The sequence below is a fragment of the Helianthus annuus genome, chromosome 3 (assembly GCF_002127325.2).
Source record: "Helianthus annuus cultivar XRQ/B chromosome 3, HanXRQr2.0-SUNRISE, whole genome shotgun sequence".
In the NCBI taxonomy this organism is placed as follows: Eukaryota; Viridiplantae; Streptophyta; class Magnoliopsida; order Asterales; family Asteraceae; genus Helianthus; species Helianthus annuus.
The window spans coordinates 108,351,373-108,368,151 of NC_035435.2; the positions used below are offsets into that span (position 1 = coordinate 108,351,373).

Sequence of the window (16,779 nt, forward strand, 5' to 3'; positions counted from 1 at the left end):
AAGTAACATATTTAGGTACTAATAGTTTAAAATCACCTTCTAAGGTATTAACTTTTCATTTTGTAATGTTTGGAGGTATTAACGTTAATCATTTGTTAAACTATTAGTACCTAAGTATGTTATTTTGTGCAAACCACATGGACTAACTATGTTAATACCCTAGAAGTTAATACCTCTAAACGTTACAAAATGAAAAGTTAATACCCTAGAAGGTGATATGTTATTTTGTGCAAACCACGATGACTAACTATGTAATTAACTCAAACTATTTAACTTTGATATCCTATTAATAAATAAATATATACAATATATTACTTCTTAAATTTTATAAACATATACAAATCTTTGACAACTTTAAAGATAAATATATAAAAATTTCTTAGTTGTATCAGAAAAGTTAAATATGACTTTAGTTTATTAAAAAAAGAAAGATGAAAATAAGGAATAAGAGCACATAGAGTGGGAGCTGGGGAAAGGTTTCCCCGGTCAAGAACACCGTCCCCAGTCCCGGGGAAGGAATTTCACCTCATTGATCGGTGAGCATTCACCGATATACACCGAATCTGGTACTTGATTATTTTGACCGTTGAACTGCGATTCCCTTGAATTGCGATTGAAGACCAAAAACAAGATGGGGGTTGGCATTTTGCGATTGCTGACCAAAAACAGCGGCGACAGCAGGATGGTGGTCTGTGACACCGATGAGAACAGGAATGATAGCGGGGACTTTGGCTTCTACAGCTACGATCGGTGCGACGGAAGTTGTGATTGTCGGTGTTAGATGTGAATACAGCATAAAAAAGGAATGAAAAGATAAAAAAAAAAAAAAAAATCCAGTGAAAACAAGCAGCTTTATAACGAGAAAACATAACCGTTACTTGATAAAAACATCCACACACTGATTAAAGCCAAAATCAAGTTATCAAAACTAACTAATTCTTGATTTTCTGGCAAAATACACTCCTAGATATCAACTAATCGAAAGCCTTGGTATTCCAAACAACAAACGATTCCTTTTTCTGCAACTTAAACTGTCTAAATCCAGTCATGGCCTTACCCATTAGAGCCATTGCAGCTATACTCGGAAACTGTTTTTTCTCAAGTTCCTCCATTTCCGATTTCGAATTATCCATCTGGCAAGTTCCTGACCTCTCAGGATTCTTCTGGTTCTGTTTATGACTCCACCTTCGAATCCAAGAATGCGAAAGCGTTATCTCCTTACAATCGCGTTTTGTGTCTGCTGAAGACGATTCACCCATCTCAAATTCTGAAACTTTACGCCCCGTCAAAGATTCTAGCATTTTACCATCCAACACGGGTTCTGGTTTACCTTCCATGACTCGGACTGTGGTGAAGAATCTGCTAAGTCTTCCATGTGAAGGTGTTTCGGTTAATTTAAGGCGTTTGATCCATCTGCTTCCGGGATCTGAACCCGGGTTGCTGTTTGAGCATTCGTTTGAGTTTGAGTTTGAGTTGGTTGTTTGGTCAAGGTTCAAGTGTAGCGTGTTCATGTCTAGACTTTGAGTTCTTGAAGTGCCCGGCTCGGCTTTCTCGGTTGAGCTTGATGCAGCTGGTTGAGCAGAAACCTCTAAGTTTATATCGGGTAGTTCTATCTTACGCTTTCTGTATTTATGTTTCTCTGTATTTGATTCCACCGTAATGTCCTGAAAATTAAGCAAGAAGTAGGGTAATGACTACATGTGGCAATTTGGATCCACAATACTTATGAATGGGCTAATTTGGGTTGTTTTTAATCTTAAACGGGTCAAAAGTCAAAACAACAAATTTAGCTAGTATGGGAATGGGCTGAACAGGTTGGAAGTCGCCCAAATTTAGCCAGTTTTGCGACTTTCGTCTAAAGGTTTGTGTTTCCTCATCTGGATCCAAAAGGTTTGTAATCTTGCCATTTTCATCCGGCTCGTTAACTCCGTCCATTTTTCTCCGTTAAGTCAGGGGTATTTCCGTCTTTTTACCTACGTTCTTTTGTTTTGAATACTTGTACATTATGCTAAATGCTTGCACATAAAGTGAAAAAGACCGAATTGTCCTTTAAGTTAACAAAAAAGACGAAAATACCCCTGACTTAACGGAGAAAAATTGATGGAGTTAACGAGCCGGATGAAAATGGCAAGATTTCAAACCTTTTGGATCCAGATGTGGAAAAACAAACCTATGGACGAAAGTCGCAAAACTGGCCAAACCTCAGGGACGAAATGGCATTTTACTCTATTCAAATGTACAAATTATTATTTTAGTAACTTTTTTCAATCACAAGCAAGCACATTAATACAAACAAATAAGGGTAAAGAGGATTAAAGGCACAGTAAGGGTACCTTATTTGGCGTCGACGATTGTACACCTGTAACAAAAGATCACAAAATAAATGCACATTAATTACCACTGGAAACTGAATGATACAGCATTTGCAACTAGAAGAAATTGAAAAAAAAATGCATTAATAGCAACAACAACTATGAACAACAATGTGCATCAACAAAAAATATTACCAGAAAGATGATTCTCCTTATAAGATTCCATATCCATGGTGTCGGTATCAGCTGAAGACTCGTTTTTCTGAACATCTCCAGAAGCTTCAACGTTTTCCTGTGATTCATGATCAGATGAATCCAAAAGTTGAAGCTTTACGCCTTGTTGACTTTGACCAAAATGCGGATGGCTGCTTAGCTCCTTGAAAACTTCTCCTTTCAGTTGAGTGGATGCTCGAGATTCTCTAAAAAACTGGCTTTCTTGATACACTTTAACGTCAGTCTGTTTTGTGATCAATAAACTGTGAGTTGTTCGAGAAAAACTGTGGAGGCCACCTGCCATCCTAGTCATCTCTACGTCATGAACAAAATGGGGCCCATTTTGAAGTGAGTATTGTGAGTTGCTATGTAGTGGGGAACCGGTTTGACGTGGAAAGAATCCCATTCCGATATGTTTTTGCATTCGTTTGTATTGTTCTTCGATAAGTGCTTGTGAATGGTGGCTGCTTGTAGAAGGGTCGGTTTTCAAGGCTGCGTTCTTGTGTCCTGAAAACGAGGGCATTTCTGACTTTTCGGTTTTTGGTTTGGACGCAAAAGCAGCCGACATGTGGCGGAATTTTTCGGGTTCGTAAGATGTGTGGTTGTCGAGCTTGTAGCTGCTTTCACCGAAAAACATGTGGTATTTCACCTGCTCTGTCGGTTGAAGATGGCTTTCTCTTGATGAAGTTTCGAGATTAAAACCGTGGGTCAACTTTTCGTCCGGAACTTGCGGCCCTAACGCTGGCGTTCCTTCCTTTAACTCCCCGGTTTCCTGACCAAGTTTGAAAAACGGAAAGGATTGAGTAGTTGGCTTCACTAAACTCATGGTCAAATCTGCATCTTTGGAAAATCCGAAATTATCAGATGCTATTTCGACTCCACTCGGGTGGTTCTTGAAATCATGATCGTGTAAATCGTTTCCTTCGCTTCTACTAATCTGAGTTAAATGATCGTGCTTACTCGTTTCGGGACTTGCTCTTGCCCAATGTGTCAACCATGCTGATTGGACGGTTTTCCCGCTGTTAACGGGATGTGCTTTTGCTCCACTTTCAGGCATGATGATTGCAACTAACTGTTTGCTATCACTAACGTCAACTTCGCAGCAATGTTACTCTCAAATGGCACAATTCAGACTGTATCTGCCCAACATAAAATCATTCAAAAGAAGCCAAAAAGTTAACATCAAGATCCTAAAACCATAAACTTAAAACTAGTAAACATACTACAAATCAGCTTCATTTTTTGCATTCAAAAAACTCTCTATAATCTATTACGTAACACCTTAGCCAAATCTCACATCGTTCTGTTCTGTCCACAAGAGAGATACCGGGCCATAAGAAATTCCGCGCCTCAAATATCACCAATGCGTTAAGTGTGCTCAGGTGCGAGTAGTACCGGTGTCACTCAAGGCCGGCCGGATGTTACATACTAGTTCTAAACTACTCAATTCATCAAATTCCTCTACATATTATGCAAAATTACGCTAAATCCACATCAATACTGATCCAATTTCAACTCCAAAACCCTAGCTCACAATTATCCAACAATTTCAACTTACACAATCCGAAACCTAACTATAAACCTATCCGATCTCTAACAATAAACGCACAAAACTATAATTCACAACACACAAACTCCAAACTCATAGAATTACGGTTTTAGGTTACGTGTAGGGGAAGAAATTGAGGATCGGAAGAAAACGTACCTGTGAAAATGACGGTTGAGAAGATAAATAGAGAGAATTGAGGAGGTAGAGATGAATATTGAGGTGATCTATAAAAAGGAATGAGAAAAATGAGAGCCACAAGAAATTATTCGTTACAGTGAGAGGTTGTACGAAGGAAGAAGATAGACATAAGAGAGATGTGTGATGGCAATTGTGATGCATATACATGGATGTACATTACATACATGTGGATGGATGTATGTATATATGTGTTTATGTTTTGACGGAGAAGAAAGGACAAAGCCGAGCTGCTCCAATCGCAAGCCGGCTTGTACTGTGACGGAGCTGCTAAGTCAACTTTCACTTGGAGATAGCAATCCAAACTTTCGATTTTTACCGTATTTTACTTCCAACTTTTAACTTATTGGTCGATAGTATCCCCACACTAACCTAGTTTGCTGACATCAGTTGATGCGTCACTAAACCAGTGCCACGTCATCAAAGAAGCCAAGTCAGATGTCACGTCAACCGACACGACATCAAAAAGCCAAGTCACATGCCACATCAGATGTCGCGTCCACTCCCACGTCAGATGCCACGTCAACACACAAGCGCCACATTAGTAAAAACCTAATTGGGTTAGGGCTCAATTAGTTTTGGAGTGCTATCGGCTAATAAGTTGAAAGTTAGGAGCAGTGTGGTACAAATCGAAAATTAGGAGTGCTATTAGCCAATTGATAAAAATTGTGGTTATTTAAATTCAACCATCCCTTTTTTTTTGGATAATAAGCAGATAAAGAAAAAAGATGTGTAAAGTATAAATGAATACACACATGTTGATATACTAATCCACACCATACTTAAGAACTAACATGTATACTGTATAGGAACTAGTAAGTGATCCTGTGCGTTGCGGCCGAAATTCGGTCAGTATTAGTTTGGTTAATATGGTACCTGTCGAGTCCTCGATATCCTGCTTGAGGTCAACAAGACTCGTCAACACTCCGATGGGCTTTTCCTGTCAACCTACAAAATAAAACACCGTTAGTCTCGTCACGGGGGGCCCTAGGAGGGGGATCCGTGACCAAGCTCCGGCGTGAGAATAAGAAAGCTTGCCGGAAAAATGAAGTTTATTCCGACAAGTGAGGATCGCCGGAATATCCTTGGTGTGAATCCTGAATTGAATGTGTTGAATGTATTAAATGTGATCCGAATAATGTCCGGAGTAAATGAAGTGTGAGTGTGAGTTTAGTGGAAGGAGAATTGAATGCTTGCCTTTGGTGATCTTGTTTCCGGCTTATATAGAAGAAACAGCCTATCACCTCGGTAAGGACCGTGGTGCAATCTAATGGCATCCTAGTATGCAAGAGGAGAGTCAGACACGTGTCATGTTGTGATCAGTGTGATGCTCTGAGCATTAAATGAAGTCTACATTACTTATTCCGGCGATGCTTTCTCTCTCCGATCGCAGGCATTAATTGCCTTTGCAGGAGAAATGATGTGCCTTGTCCCTGCTCTGTTTATCTTGTTTCCTTTGCAGGAAATAACAACGATATTTGGGCTTAATGAAGCGCCCAATAAAACGGCCCAAAACGAGGAGCCCCAATCCAAAGGCCCTCGTCGACAGTAGCGGTACTACTACCTAAAAGAAAAAACCTAAAAACTAAAGTCGTGATATGCCTAAAAAGATATTGAAACTTGTTTTATATAGATCCAAAACAGTAATATCGGTATCGGTACGGTACCAACATTCGTATAGATTAACTCGTGATATGCGCTTGCGGTTTTTTTCTTAACATTGCGATATAAATTTTATAAAAAGAGTTGTATTCAAAATAACGATACGATGACGAACCGAGTCGGTATAGTAATATTTACATTGGCTTTATTACACAAAAGTTTTATGATTTAACTAAAAAAAAGTCACTTTTACATCGATCAAAAATCATAAAAACGAATACCAATAACGGTTGCGATAACACCAATAGCAAAACCGATGTTGTTGGTCGAAACAGACTCTGTTCTTCACTGTATCATTATTTCAAATACAACTCCATTTGAAATAAAATTTCGAATACAACTCCATTTTAAATAAAACATTGAACACAACTTCGTTTTGAATAAAATTTATATCGAAATGTAAAGAAAAAAAATTACGCAACCGCGTATTTGGTCTTTATAAAAAAATGATTGAACGAAAGTTATAAGAAAAAACAGTTATAGGTTTAACTGTGGAGTGGGCCCTCATCGACAAGTCATCTCTAGTCCTGGGCTACGAGCCTCAAGGCGTGTGGGCCTGGACAGATTAGCAGCGGTGCTTCAACTGTGGAGTGGGGACCTTCGTGATGATGACGATACCTGACGGTTTCTCGATCTTGCACAATCCCTTTGATCCAACGGCTAGGGTTAGAGATGCATCCCCACGTGCATCAAATCAAGGGTTACTTTTGAAATAGTGATTAGACAGTTGCCGCCCTTATTGATGAAGCTCTTTAAAACCCTGAAACTGTCTACAATTTCATCATTTCCTCCCCTTTCTTCCATCACTTTTCTCTCTCGACCTCTTTCTCATATTAAACCATGAGCAGAAAAGGCTGATCTTCCATTCGCTCGATTATCACTCAAGGAGAGTTGGAATCCTTCGCCGCCTCTTATCGAATCCCACCAAAGCTTGCTCCGAGACTCCCCAGTTCCGACGATCCGGCGACCTGTTCGCCGGAAAGGATAGTGATCTATACATTGTCCTTCTCTTTTTGTGGTGTCTGGTATCCACTGTCATCCTTCAAGATGGCTCTCCTGAAGCACTACGGGATTCACTTTTCCCAACTGCATCCTCTGGAATTTCTAGGGATTGTCCATTTTGAACTTTTTTGTGCATCATTCGTCGGCGAGCCATCCGTGCCGTTATTTCGATGATTTTACCTATTGCGATCAGATGGCGATTGGTTTACCTTTGAGAAAAGGAAAAATAGCATATCGTTCCCCTGTTACTCCTTCATGCCTATTTCCACGTATCCCAAGGAGTGGAAGAACAGGTTCAACTTCGTTTCTCCTTCCATGATCTTTGAGTCCCTTCCCTTAAGGGACCCTGCTGCAGTTATAGAGGATGGTGTTCCTCCCTTATCGGCGACTGAAGATGTATTGTGGCGGAAGATGTATGAGCACCCTACTCGTGCCTTCAACTTCCCAGAGGGGATTCTTGCCATAGGGGGTTTGAGCCCCTTTTATCTGACCCGTCCTAAAGTTTTTTACGAAGGCAAAGGTGAGTTCTTTCTTCTATGGTGATTTCAACCGTACCTTGTTTGTGACTCTCGGTCCTATTTATCCAGTCATCTCTTGTGTTTGTTGTTTCGTGCAGAGATGACCCTATGGAGTTTGTTGCAAGCTGACTGTAGAGGAGTGTCATATGTGGTTGAGGGTGTAGTGAATCAGGAGATGGGCAGTGTCCTTGGGGGAGGTACCCCTGATGGTGGAGGTTCAAATGCTGGGTTGGTTCTTGAAGGGGGGAACTCCTTCCCTTGAGGAGGTTCCCTTAAGGGATCGGAGGGTTCTCAAAACTCTCCCCCGGTGGAAGATGTTAGCAGTAGAGACGAAGACCTGGCGACACGCCTGTCCTGAAAGGGTAAGCCAGACTCAACAGCCAACACCAGCGGTGCGGTCCCCGAGACCCGGAACAATCGTCTGAGGTTGCGGAGTGCCAATAACCAGAAATCTCAGCCAGTTTCCCGAACCGTGTCTGAACCCCCCCCCCCTCCCGGCCAACACTAGAGGTTCCTTGTCTAAGCACTTGAAGGTTCTGCGACCATCCTCAAGTCTTGTTTCTGTGCCTCTCCCTGTAAGTTGGTTACACTATCTTGTTTTATTTTTCTTTTTCAAAGCCTGGTTTCTTACTCTTTTTTCTCCCCCTTCCTCCTTCCTTTTTTATACCGTAGGGAAGTTTCAAGGCTGCTATTATAATTCCTACAACTCCTGCATCACCATAGACCAAGGGGAAGGGTCCGGAGACAAGTGCAACACCCATCGAGTCTGCGAATTCTGCTTCCCCCACCCTGGCTACCGGCCAGAGTAAGTTTCAGCTTCCAACCTGCTATCGGGCTCGTACCCCTTTAGCCCAATTGTTTGCTGAGGGTTTTCCTGCTCCCTACATTCCCCGCTAGAAGATAATTACTTCCACCGTTGTTAGTACCCCTGAAACTGCTCGGGATTTCATGGCCCCTGCTCTCCCTTCCTCACAAAGGTTCATTAATTTTGCCCTGGACCCGGAGATCTTTGACGACCAATACAGTTTGTCCATTTGCGAGGGCTTTTTTCAAGGGTGCAGGTATGCTGCAGCGGGTCCAATCTTTGAGGGATGAGAATGAGTGGTTGGTAAGCGAGCTGAAAACTTCTCAAACTGTTGCTGCTGAACTCCGGTGTTGGGTGGTGAGCGCTGAATGGGAGCTTTTGGAGAGGGAGGTATGTTCTTTCCTTCCCCCTTTTTTATATATACATATGCTTTCTTACTGTTTTTCTTGTTTAGAATGTTGGGGATTTTTGTTGAAGGGGAAGGAGAGGGCTTGGGAGAAGGAGCGGGCTGAGTGGATGGCGGAATGGGAACGGCTTCTTGAGGATGTGAAGCATTTCAAGGAGGCCGCGTCGGTATCTGCTTTAGATGTTGATATTTTGTATGCTGATCTAGGGGTTGCCCAGGAGGATAGTTAGAAACTGGATGCAGAGCGTCACTGGTTGTTGTCCCAGGGATTTGGGTGTTTTCTCTCTACTTATGCTCAGTCTTTGGAGTTCAAGGGTTCTTTGGAAAGGGTTTACAAGGCATATAGGGATGTGGGTTATCAAGTTGGGTTAAAAGATGGGTATTCCTTCTCTTCCCAAGGTATGAAGAGGAAGGACACCCCTCACTATAACTCCAAGGCCAAGAAACAGTTGGCCAAGCTAGATGAGGAGATTAGTGGTCAAACCCCTGCCCTTCTTGTAAAAATTGATGATAACCCCCTGTTGTCCCTTGATGAGCTTAAATCCCTGTTTGACTCCACTGACCCTGTTTCTGATGATTCCCCTTCAGGAGACGGATATCCCTGATAACTTTTTAAGACAATAGTTTGATGTGGTTGTAACCTAATACTTTAATTGTTGTACTTTGATACTTGTGTTTGTGCTAGGAGGCTGTTGTGTTGGGGCCCTCTAGGGACTTGTTGACTCCTTACCACGTATTATGCTATGCCATTTGCTTTCTTCTTCTGTGTATACGTTTGTGGGGAATGTTTGTATACTCCCTCCCTTCCTTCTCTTTTTTTTGTTGCAGGGTTGCTTGTAGCTGGGGCCCAGTTTTCGTGTTCCAGAGGTATTCAGGTGTCGCTGGCACCTTGGGCCTTTGGTCCCTGGATTGCACTTTCTCGCTATTGGTTGTAAATTGCATTTGGTGGGGTGTTGTCATTACCCTTTTTTGTTTGTAACAGCATGTTTTGAAACATTTTTGTTTGCAGTTTGTTTACGAAAGACAGTTTGTTCAATTTGTAATTGCCTGTTGTAGCAATAAATTGCTTTTTGTCTTCTTGGACTAGTCGACCTCGTCCTGCCCCATTGTCGCAACCCCCGACCCCTGCCCCAGGAGGCGGGCGGCCGCGGCACGCAGATTTGGTGGTATCGGTGTTTATTAATTTGGCAGCGAAATTTTCATCAGGACCGTAGTTAGGAAATAGTTTATCAGGGTAAAACACCACATTTTCATAATTAATAAATACATGGGAAAAACCCAAGTTTCCATTACAAACATGTTTTTAGGGATAAACCCTAATTTATTGAAATAAAACTTCTTCTTTATTTAGGTAACTTTTATAGTCACTTTTCCAAGCCTTCAGTGCTCTCCAGTTGACTTCTAATTGGCTTTCACATTTGGTTACCTAAAACGCATTTAAAAACTTTTTATCAGCAAGAAATACTGGCGAGTGAATCCCAGTTTAATCAAAACAAGTTTTATCATTTTACAGCATTGAGGGCAACCCGCAATTACATTTGTTTACATCTACTTTAATTACCACCTACGGTACTGTCAATCTTCACTTGTGGTAATGTTACTACTCACAGTGTAGTAACAAGTTATGTATACAAAACCCCAACAAACCGACGATAATTGTAGATTTACAAATACTCAATCACTGTGAATTGTAATTTAAAATATTTGAGGTATTGTAAAAACAGTTTACAAAAAGAAGGATTTACTCACATTTCTAATTTAGGTATTTTCTTGTGACTTCCTAGTTATAATCTATTTAGTTTAAGCAATGCACATGCGTTAGTATAATAACCCAATTTACATTAGCTATACCCTCCCCCCGAGACAAAACTCTAACGGCTGAGTCGGGCAAAGCCTAGACATGCGTTACAGAGCTCTAGATCAATCGGGCAGAGTAACTAATACGTAAACGGGGGTTATAATACTTACAACGAGGCAGAGCTTCGCTTTTTAGTGGGTATTATACCCGGGAATTACTTTAGCTATTCAGAGAATTTAGAGATTTGAGAAATTTTAAACGAGGAAAACTGAACGTCGAACTTCTCAATTTATAGGGCTGATCCGGGGGTTTCTCGCGCCCCACAAGAGATGAAGACAGTGCCTTCGCGGCCCGCGAGCTAGGCTGGCTAGGGCCTAGCCTTGTTGAATCAACGACTAGCTTTGCCGGGTGTCACGCCACGTGGCGGGCTGGGGTGCGGCCTGGTGTCAAGGGGGTCGCGGCCCGCGGCAGACTATCTTGTCTTTGTCGCGCCCCGCGAGCGGCCATATATATTTGTTTTTATTTAATTTTTGTAAAATAAAGGTTTTCGGGGCCGTTTTTCGTATACGGGGTGTATTTTAGGACATATAGGGGTGTTTTAAGAATTTTAGGAGGGTTGTTATACCCACGGTCAGGCTTTTAGTTGCCATGTTTGTTATGCTTGTGTACACGTGTTTATATTGTATGTTTTTTTTTTGTAAGGTTCACAACCGTTAGGCACGTCTGCCTCGGTATACCACCCTGTTATTGGACTATGTTTTAACAGTCATTAGGTGCTTGAATTGTAAAACAAACTATTCATTACTAATATATTAGAGTGACACTCCGGTACATGTTGATATTACAAAAAGAGAGAACTTGGTTACAAGTTGTTCACAAAATGGGCACTTAGGCCTCCTGTCTTGTTCTTCTACCTTTGTCCTTGAGGGTCATTCTTCACATGTAGTATTTTCTGAGTTGCATCAAGTTCCAGGTTCTTGGAATCTCTTTTCCCTGGAGTGTTTCCAGTTTCCATGTCCCTTTTTGTCACACCCCAACCGATGGCGGAATCATCGGGGCGCGGCACTGAGCGAAACAGATTGTTCAGAAGTTTCCACAACAACTATCATACAATTCAGTTATATAACACGTCCCATACCGTGTCCCAAATAATAACAAGTTATCATAGAAATCAACTAAACAATATGGGAACTGTTCCGACAACTCAAATTCTTAATTATTACAGACCGAATTAAAATATTGTTTTAAGACTTCTAGACGGCTAACTATAGATCTTACTGACTACAGGTGCCAGTACAAGATCTACAGATAATTATGGCCCTGGAGCAGGTATATGGACACTGTCCTAAGGTCACTGGCTCCTAGAAGCTTATTATTGCCTCGCTTCCCTAGCACGCTAGTAGCTTAAACACCTGTCACATACGTTAAAATAAAAGTCAATACATATAATGTAAAGGTGAGTACACAAGTTTGATATAGCATATAAAGTTCGAAAAGTTTACGCATAACCAAGCACGTACACAAGGGCAAACGATGCATGTAAATTATCAACATGGGACCATCGATACCAACGACTTCAAGTTGACTGTCCGAGACAGTTCGCAATACATGATTACCACTGTAATCCATGCAAGTAATTGTCCTTAGCAACCCCCGTGTGAACGGGTGCTGAGTCCAAACTATAGTACTACGTTGCTAAAGCAGGTAGATAGCACTCCACGTGTAAACATAATAAACAGCAATCATTTAGACAAGTAATACATGCAAATAGGTTAGCGTTCAAATAGTTTGTGTTGTTTGTGGATTTGATAGATTACGTATGTAACACCCAAAAGTGCTGAAAGCAAAAAGGGATCGAGTATACTCACAGTGGTTGATCGTGGATTGAGAGGAGCACTGAGAATAGATTAGCCTGAATAGTTCGATAACAATACAATGAGTAACGCGGAAGAAGTAAACAATGTACTTGGATCGAGTAGGCCATTCGATCGGACAGCAGTTCGATCGAGTGGGCTGTTCGATTGGTTTGAAAGTCCGTTCGAACATCCATTCGATCGGCCGGCTGGCTCGATCGGCTGGTTCCTTCAAGTGGATTGTTTCTTCCTTTGATGTGAAGGATGTGTTTGTGTATGATGGTTTGTACTACCTTTCAAGTTGGCCGATCGAACAGCTGTTCGATCGGTTAGCCCAACCGATCGGCTAGCACTTCATTGTTTTCAAATATGTCACTCGATCGGCTGGCATGTTCGATCGGGTGACATTCCAATGTTTCGAAAAGTCTAAGTGTTTTGAAGTATAGTATCTCATGATTCGAGCAGTAATGATTACAATCGAGTGGCGTAGTCGATCGAACAGTACCTCGTCAATACTACACTTCATGAGTTTGTGGGACTAAGTGCTAGTCGATCGGTTAGCCTAGTCGATCGGCTGGCATAGTCGTTCGGTTGGGCTGTTCGATCGAACAGCCTAGCCGTTCGGCCAGCTTCTCGATTCGGTTAACCTAACACTTAACACTTGGTTATTCCCGTTAATTGTTGATGTTTTAGAGATGTTTTGACTACGAGTTCAACCACAAAGCTGAAGTCCCTACTTAGTCTACTGACTCGAGCAGGAATCACCCAAACTCGGTCAGAGACGGTTTGGAACCCAAGTTTAACGTTTAACCCGGAATCGGTATATCTCTCGGTAGAACCCGAATCTTGAACCATGTGTTTGTTTAGGTTGATTTGTAAATCGGTTCAAGTCTCGTTTTCACCTTTTTAAGTGTAAAAGGGTTGAAAGATAGATGAAAACCCATCTTCCAATCCTTTTCCACCGTGAAATGTTAAGATCTTTGGAAGATTTTAGGTTATTTATGTGGAAATCGGTTAGATCTAAGTTATTCATGGTGGAATGATGCCAAAACTTAGTGTTCTTGAAGAACACATGATGACATCACTCAAGAACACCTAGATCTTGGTGATTTCATGGATGAAATCCAAGTTTTGAAATATAGAAAGATGGAGAATCGATTAATGAACAAAAACGTACAAGGATTAGAGCGAAATACTTACCGGTTTGAGAGAAATCTGAGATTTAGTGAGAAGAAGAGGCTGGTCGGTCAGAGCTTTTCCAAAAGTGGAAAGTTTGACAAAGACAGCCCTATTTATAGGCTTCCAAAAGAGGAAAGGGTCAGCTGATCGAACAGCATCCCTGATCGAGCAGCTGCCCGATCGAACAGCCTGTTCGATCGGCTAGCCTGTTCGATCAGGTTGCCCTGTTCGATCGGCTTGCCTGTTCGATCAGGTTGCCCTGTTCGATCGGCTTGCCTGTTCGATCAGGTTGCCCTGTTCGATCGGCTTGCCTGGTTTAGAGTGTTTCGCGACGATTTTTGATATTTCGACTTCGATGAACGATGATTTGAGAATGATAGAATTCCTAATCAATTTACTTTTAGTCCCAACTACTATATCTAACATACAAGCATCCTTACACCACGATTTGGATTCGATTTCCATTGAGTTTGATTCACCTTTGAGTCTTGATTGATTTGATTGATTCACCACACACTTTAACATAAAAGTAAACATGCACAAGTAACACATAAGGCACACACACACGTATAAAAAGTATTAAAATCCCCACACTTGAGTTTGATGATTGATTTGATTAGCTTGATTATTGATTGACTAGCTTTATTGCATTGTTACTTCCTATTATTCACAGTCGGTCGTTGATTCACAGTTCGATTATCGGTCGATTAGTTTGATTATACAACACTTACTCCAAATAATATGAAAATCAAAATGAAACTTAAAATGAAATTAATCTTTATTGATCTTTAATTCCAATAACAGTCAACTCTTGACTTTGACTTTGACTTTTGGAAAACACGGGGTGTTACAGTCTCCCCTCCTTTAGGGAATTTCGTCCCGAAATTAGGCCGAGAACCGTACATCGCCGTGTGATTTTACCAATTTGATGCTTCAGATCTATCTGAACAACTGCGGGTACTTGGCCTTCATGTCACTTTCGAGTTCCCAAGTGAACTCCGCGCCTCGTTTGCCTTCCCATCGTACTTTTACAATAGGAATGCGAGAGCGTCTGAGTTGCTTGGTCTGTCGGTCCATGATTTCGACAGGCTTTTCCACGAAGTGTAGCGTCTCATTGACCTGAAGATCGTCGAGTGGTACTATTGCGTCGTGGTCGGCTACGCATCTTCGAAGGTTTGAGATATGGAAAGTCGGGTGGACATTGCTGAGTTCCTCCGGTAATTCGAGTTTGTAGGCAACTTTACCGATCCTTTCCAGAATCTTAAAAGGTCCAACAAATCGAGGCGCAAGTTTCCCTCTTTTGCCGAATCGGACTACTCCCTTCCAAGGTGATACCTTTAGGAGCACGTAGTCGCCAACTGCAAATTCGCGGGGCCTGCGTCGTTTATCGGCGTACATCTTTTGTCTGTCCCGGGCCTCTACCAAGTTTTCCCTTATCTGGTGGATCTTGTCAGTCGTTTCTTGCAGAATCTCGGGCCCAGTCAATTGTGAATGACCGACCTCGTGCCATACAATAGGCGAGCGACATCTCCTACCATACAAGGCTTCGAAAGGTGCCATTTCGATGCTGGAGTGATAGCTATTATTATACGAAAATTCGACTAACGGTAGGTGTTTGCTCCAACTACCACCAAAATCGATAACACACGCACGGAGCATGTCTTCAATAGTACGAATCGTTCTTTCAGTCTGCCCGTCGGTTTGCGGGTGGAATGCGGTACTCAAATTCAGCGTCGTACCAAGAGCTGCTTGAAAGGTTTCCCACAATCTCGATGTAAACCGAGCATCGCGATCAGAAATGATGTCTCGAGGCGTACCATGATTCTTAATGATCTCGTCGGTGTAGATTTGGGCTAGCTTGGCCACCTTATAGTCTTCTCGTATTGGCAGAAAGTGGGCTGATTTGGTTAGACGGTCGACTATAACCCAAATACTGTCGTGACCTGATGGCGTGGTCGGAAGCTTAGTTATGAAATCCATAGCTATGCTTTCCCACTTCCATACGGGTATCGGCGGTTGTTCGAGTAAGCCTGAAGGTCTTTGGTGTTCAGCCTTGACTCTTGCACAAGTTAAACAACTACCAACATATAGAGCAATATCCCTTTTCATCCCAAGCCACCAGTACTTGTAGCGAAGGTCCTGGTACATTTTGTCCGCACCGGGATGAATGGAATATCGGGATTTGTGGGCTTCGTTCATGATGATCTTTCGCAAATCTGTCCTCCTCGGAACCCAGATTCGGTCCAGATAATAGAATATCCCGTTGGCTTTGCTCACGAGCTGAGTTCCATCGTGATAGATTCGTTCTTTTTTCAATGTACGCTCGTTAAAACAAGCGTGTTGTGCTTCGCGGATGAGAGCTTCGAGGTTATACTGAGCCTGGATGTTTCGAACACCTATCACGTAATTCTTTCTGCTGAGGGCGTCTGCAACTACATTCGCCTTGCCTGGGTGATAACGGATCTCACAGTCGTAATCGTTGAGAAGTTCTACCCATCGGCGTTGACGCATATTGAGTTCTCTCTGGTTAAAGATATGTTGTAAGCTCTTGTGATCGGTGAAGATCGTACACTTTGTACCATACAGGTAGTGTCGCCAAATCTTTAAGGCAAAGACAACTGCGCCTAGCTCGAGGTCATGGGTTGTATAGTTCTTCTCGTGGATTTTGAGCTGTCGAGATGCGTAAGCTATAACCTTGTCTCGTTGCATGAGAACACAGCCAAGTCCAAGGTTTGAAGCATCACAATAGACAACGAAGTCATCGCTTCCGTCCGGCAGTGTAAGAACTGGTGCATGGCACAGCATGTGTTTGAGGGTTTGGAAAGCAGTCTCCTGCGCGGTTCCCCACACAAAAGGCTTGTCTTTATGAGTAAGGGAGGTAAGCGGTACAGCAATCTTTGAGAATCCTTCGATGAATCGCCGGTAGTAACCGGCTAATCCGAGAAAAGAGCGAACTTCTGACGGATTCTTTGGCGTAACCCATCCCTTGACTGCCTCAATCTTTGCAGGATCAACGTGTATACCCCGACTATTCACAATATGACCCAGAAATTGAACCTCCTCCAACCAGAACTCACACTTGGAGAACTTGGCGTAGAGTTGGTTTCCCTGAAGCAACTCGAGAACCAATCGCAAATGCTGTGCATGTTCGGCCCTCGATCTGGAATAGATCAGGACATCGTCGATAAATACAATGACGAAACGGTCTAAGAACGGTTTACACACGCGATTCATCAGATCCATGAAGACCGCGGGTGCGTTGGTCAAACCAAAAGGCATGACAACAA

The 16,779-nt window shown here is 42.2% G+C and overlaps 1 protein-coding gene across 2 annotated transcripts; it reads right to left on the reverse strand.

Annotated features, from left to right (window-relative positions):
- Positions 1 to 829: 829 nt before the first annotated feature.
- On the reverse strand, positions 830 to 4,429 carry LOC110929511. 2 transcript variants are annotated; one of them, XM_022172668.2, is made up of 4 exons: positions 4,231 to 4,429; positions 2,508 to 3,664; positions 2,334 to 2,359; positions 830 to 1,664 (listed from the first exon to the last, which is right to left on the reverse strand). In XM_022172668.2, exons 2-4 carry the CDS (start codon positions 3,580 to 3,582, stop codon positions 975 to 977), a joined length of 1,791 nt encoding a protein of 596 aa, XP_022028360.1. In that variant the 5' UTR covers positions 3,583 to 3,664; positions 4,231 to 4,429; the 3' UTR covers positions 830 to 974. The 2 variants fall into 2 exon arrangements, with proteins under 2 accessions (XP_022028360.1, XP_035843825.1); XM_035987932.1 differs by lacking the exon at positions 4,231 to 4,429 and adding an exon at positions 3,823 to 4,209.
- Positions 4,430 to 16,779: the final 12,350 nt, after the last annotated feature.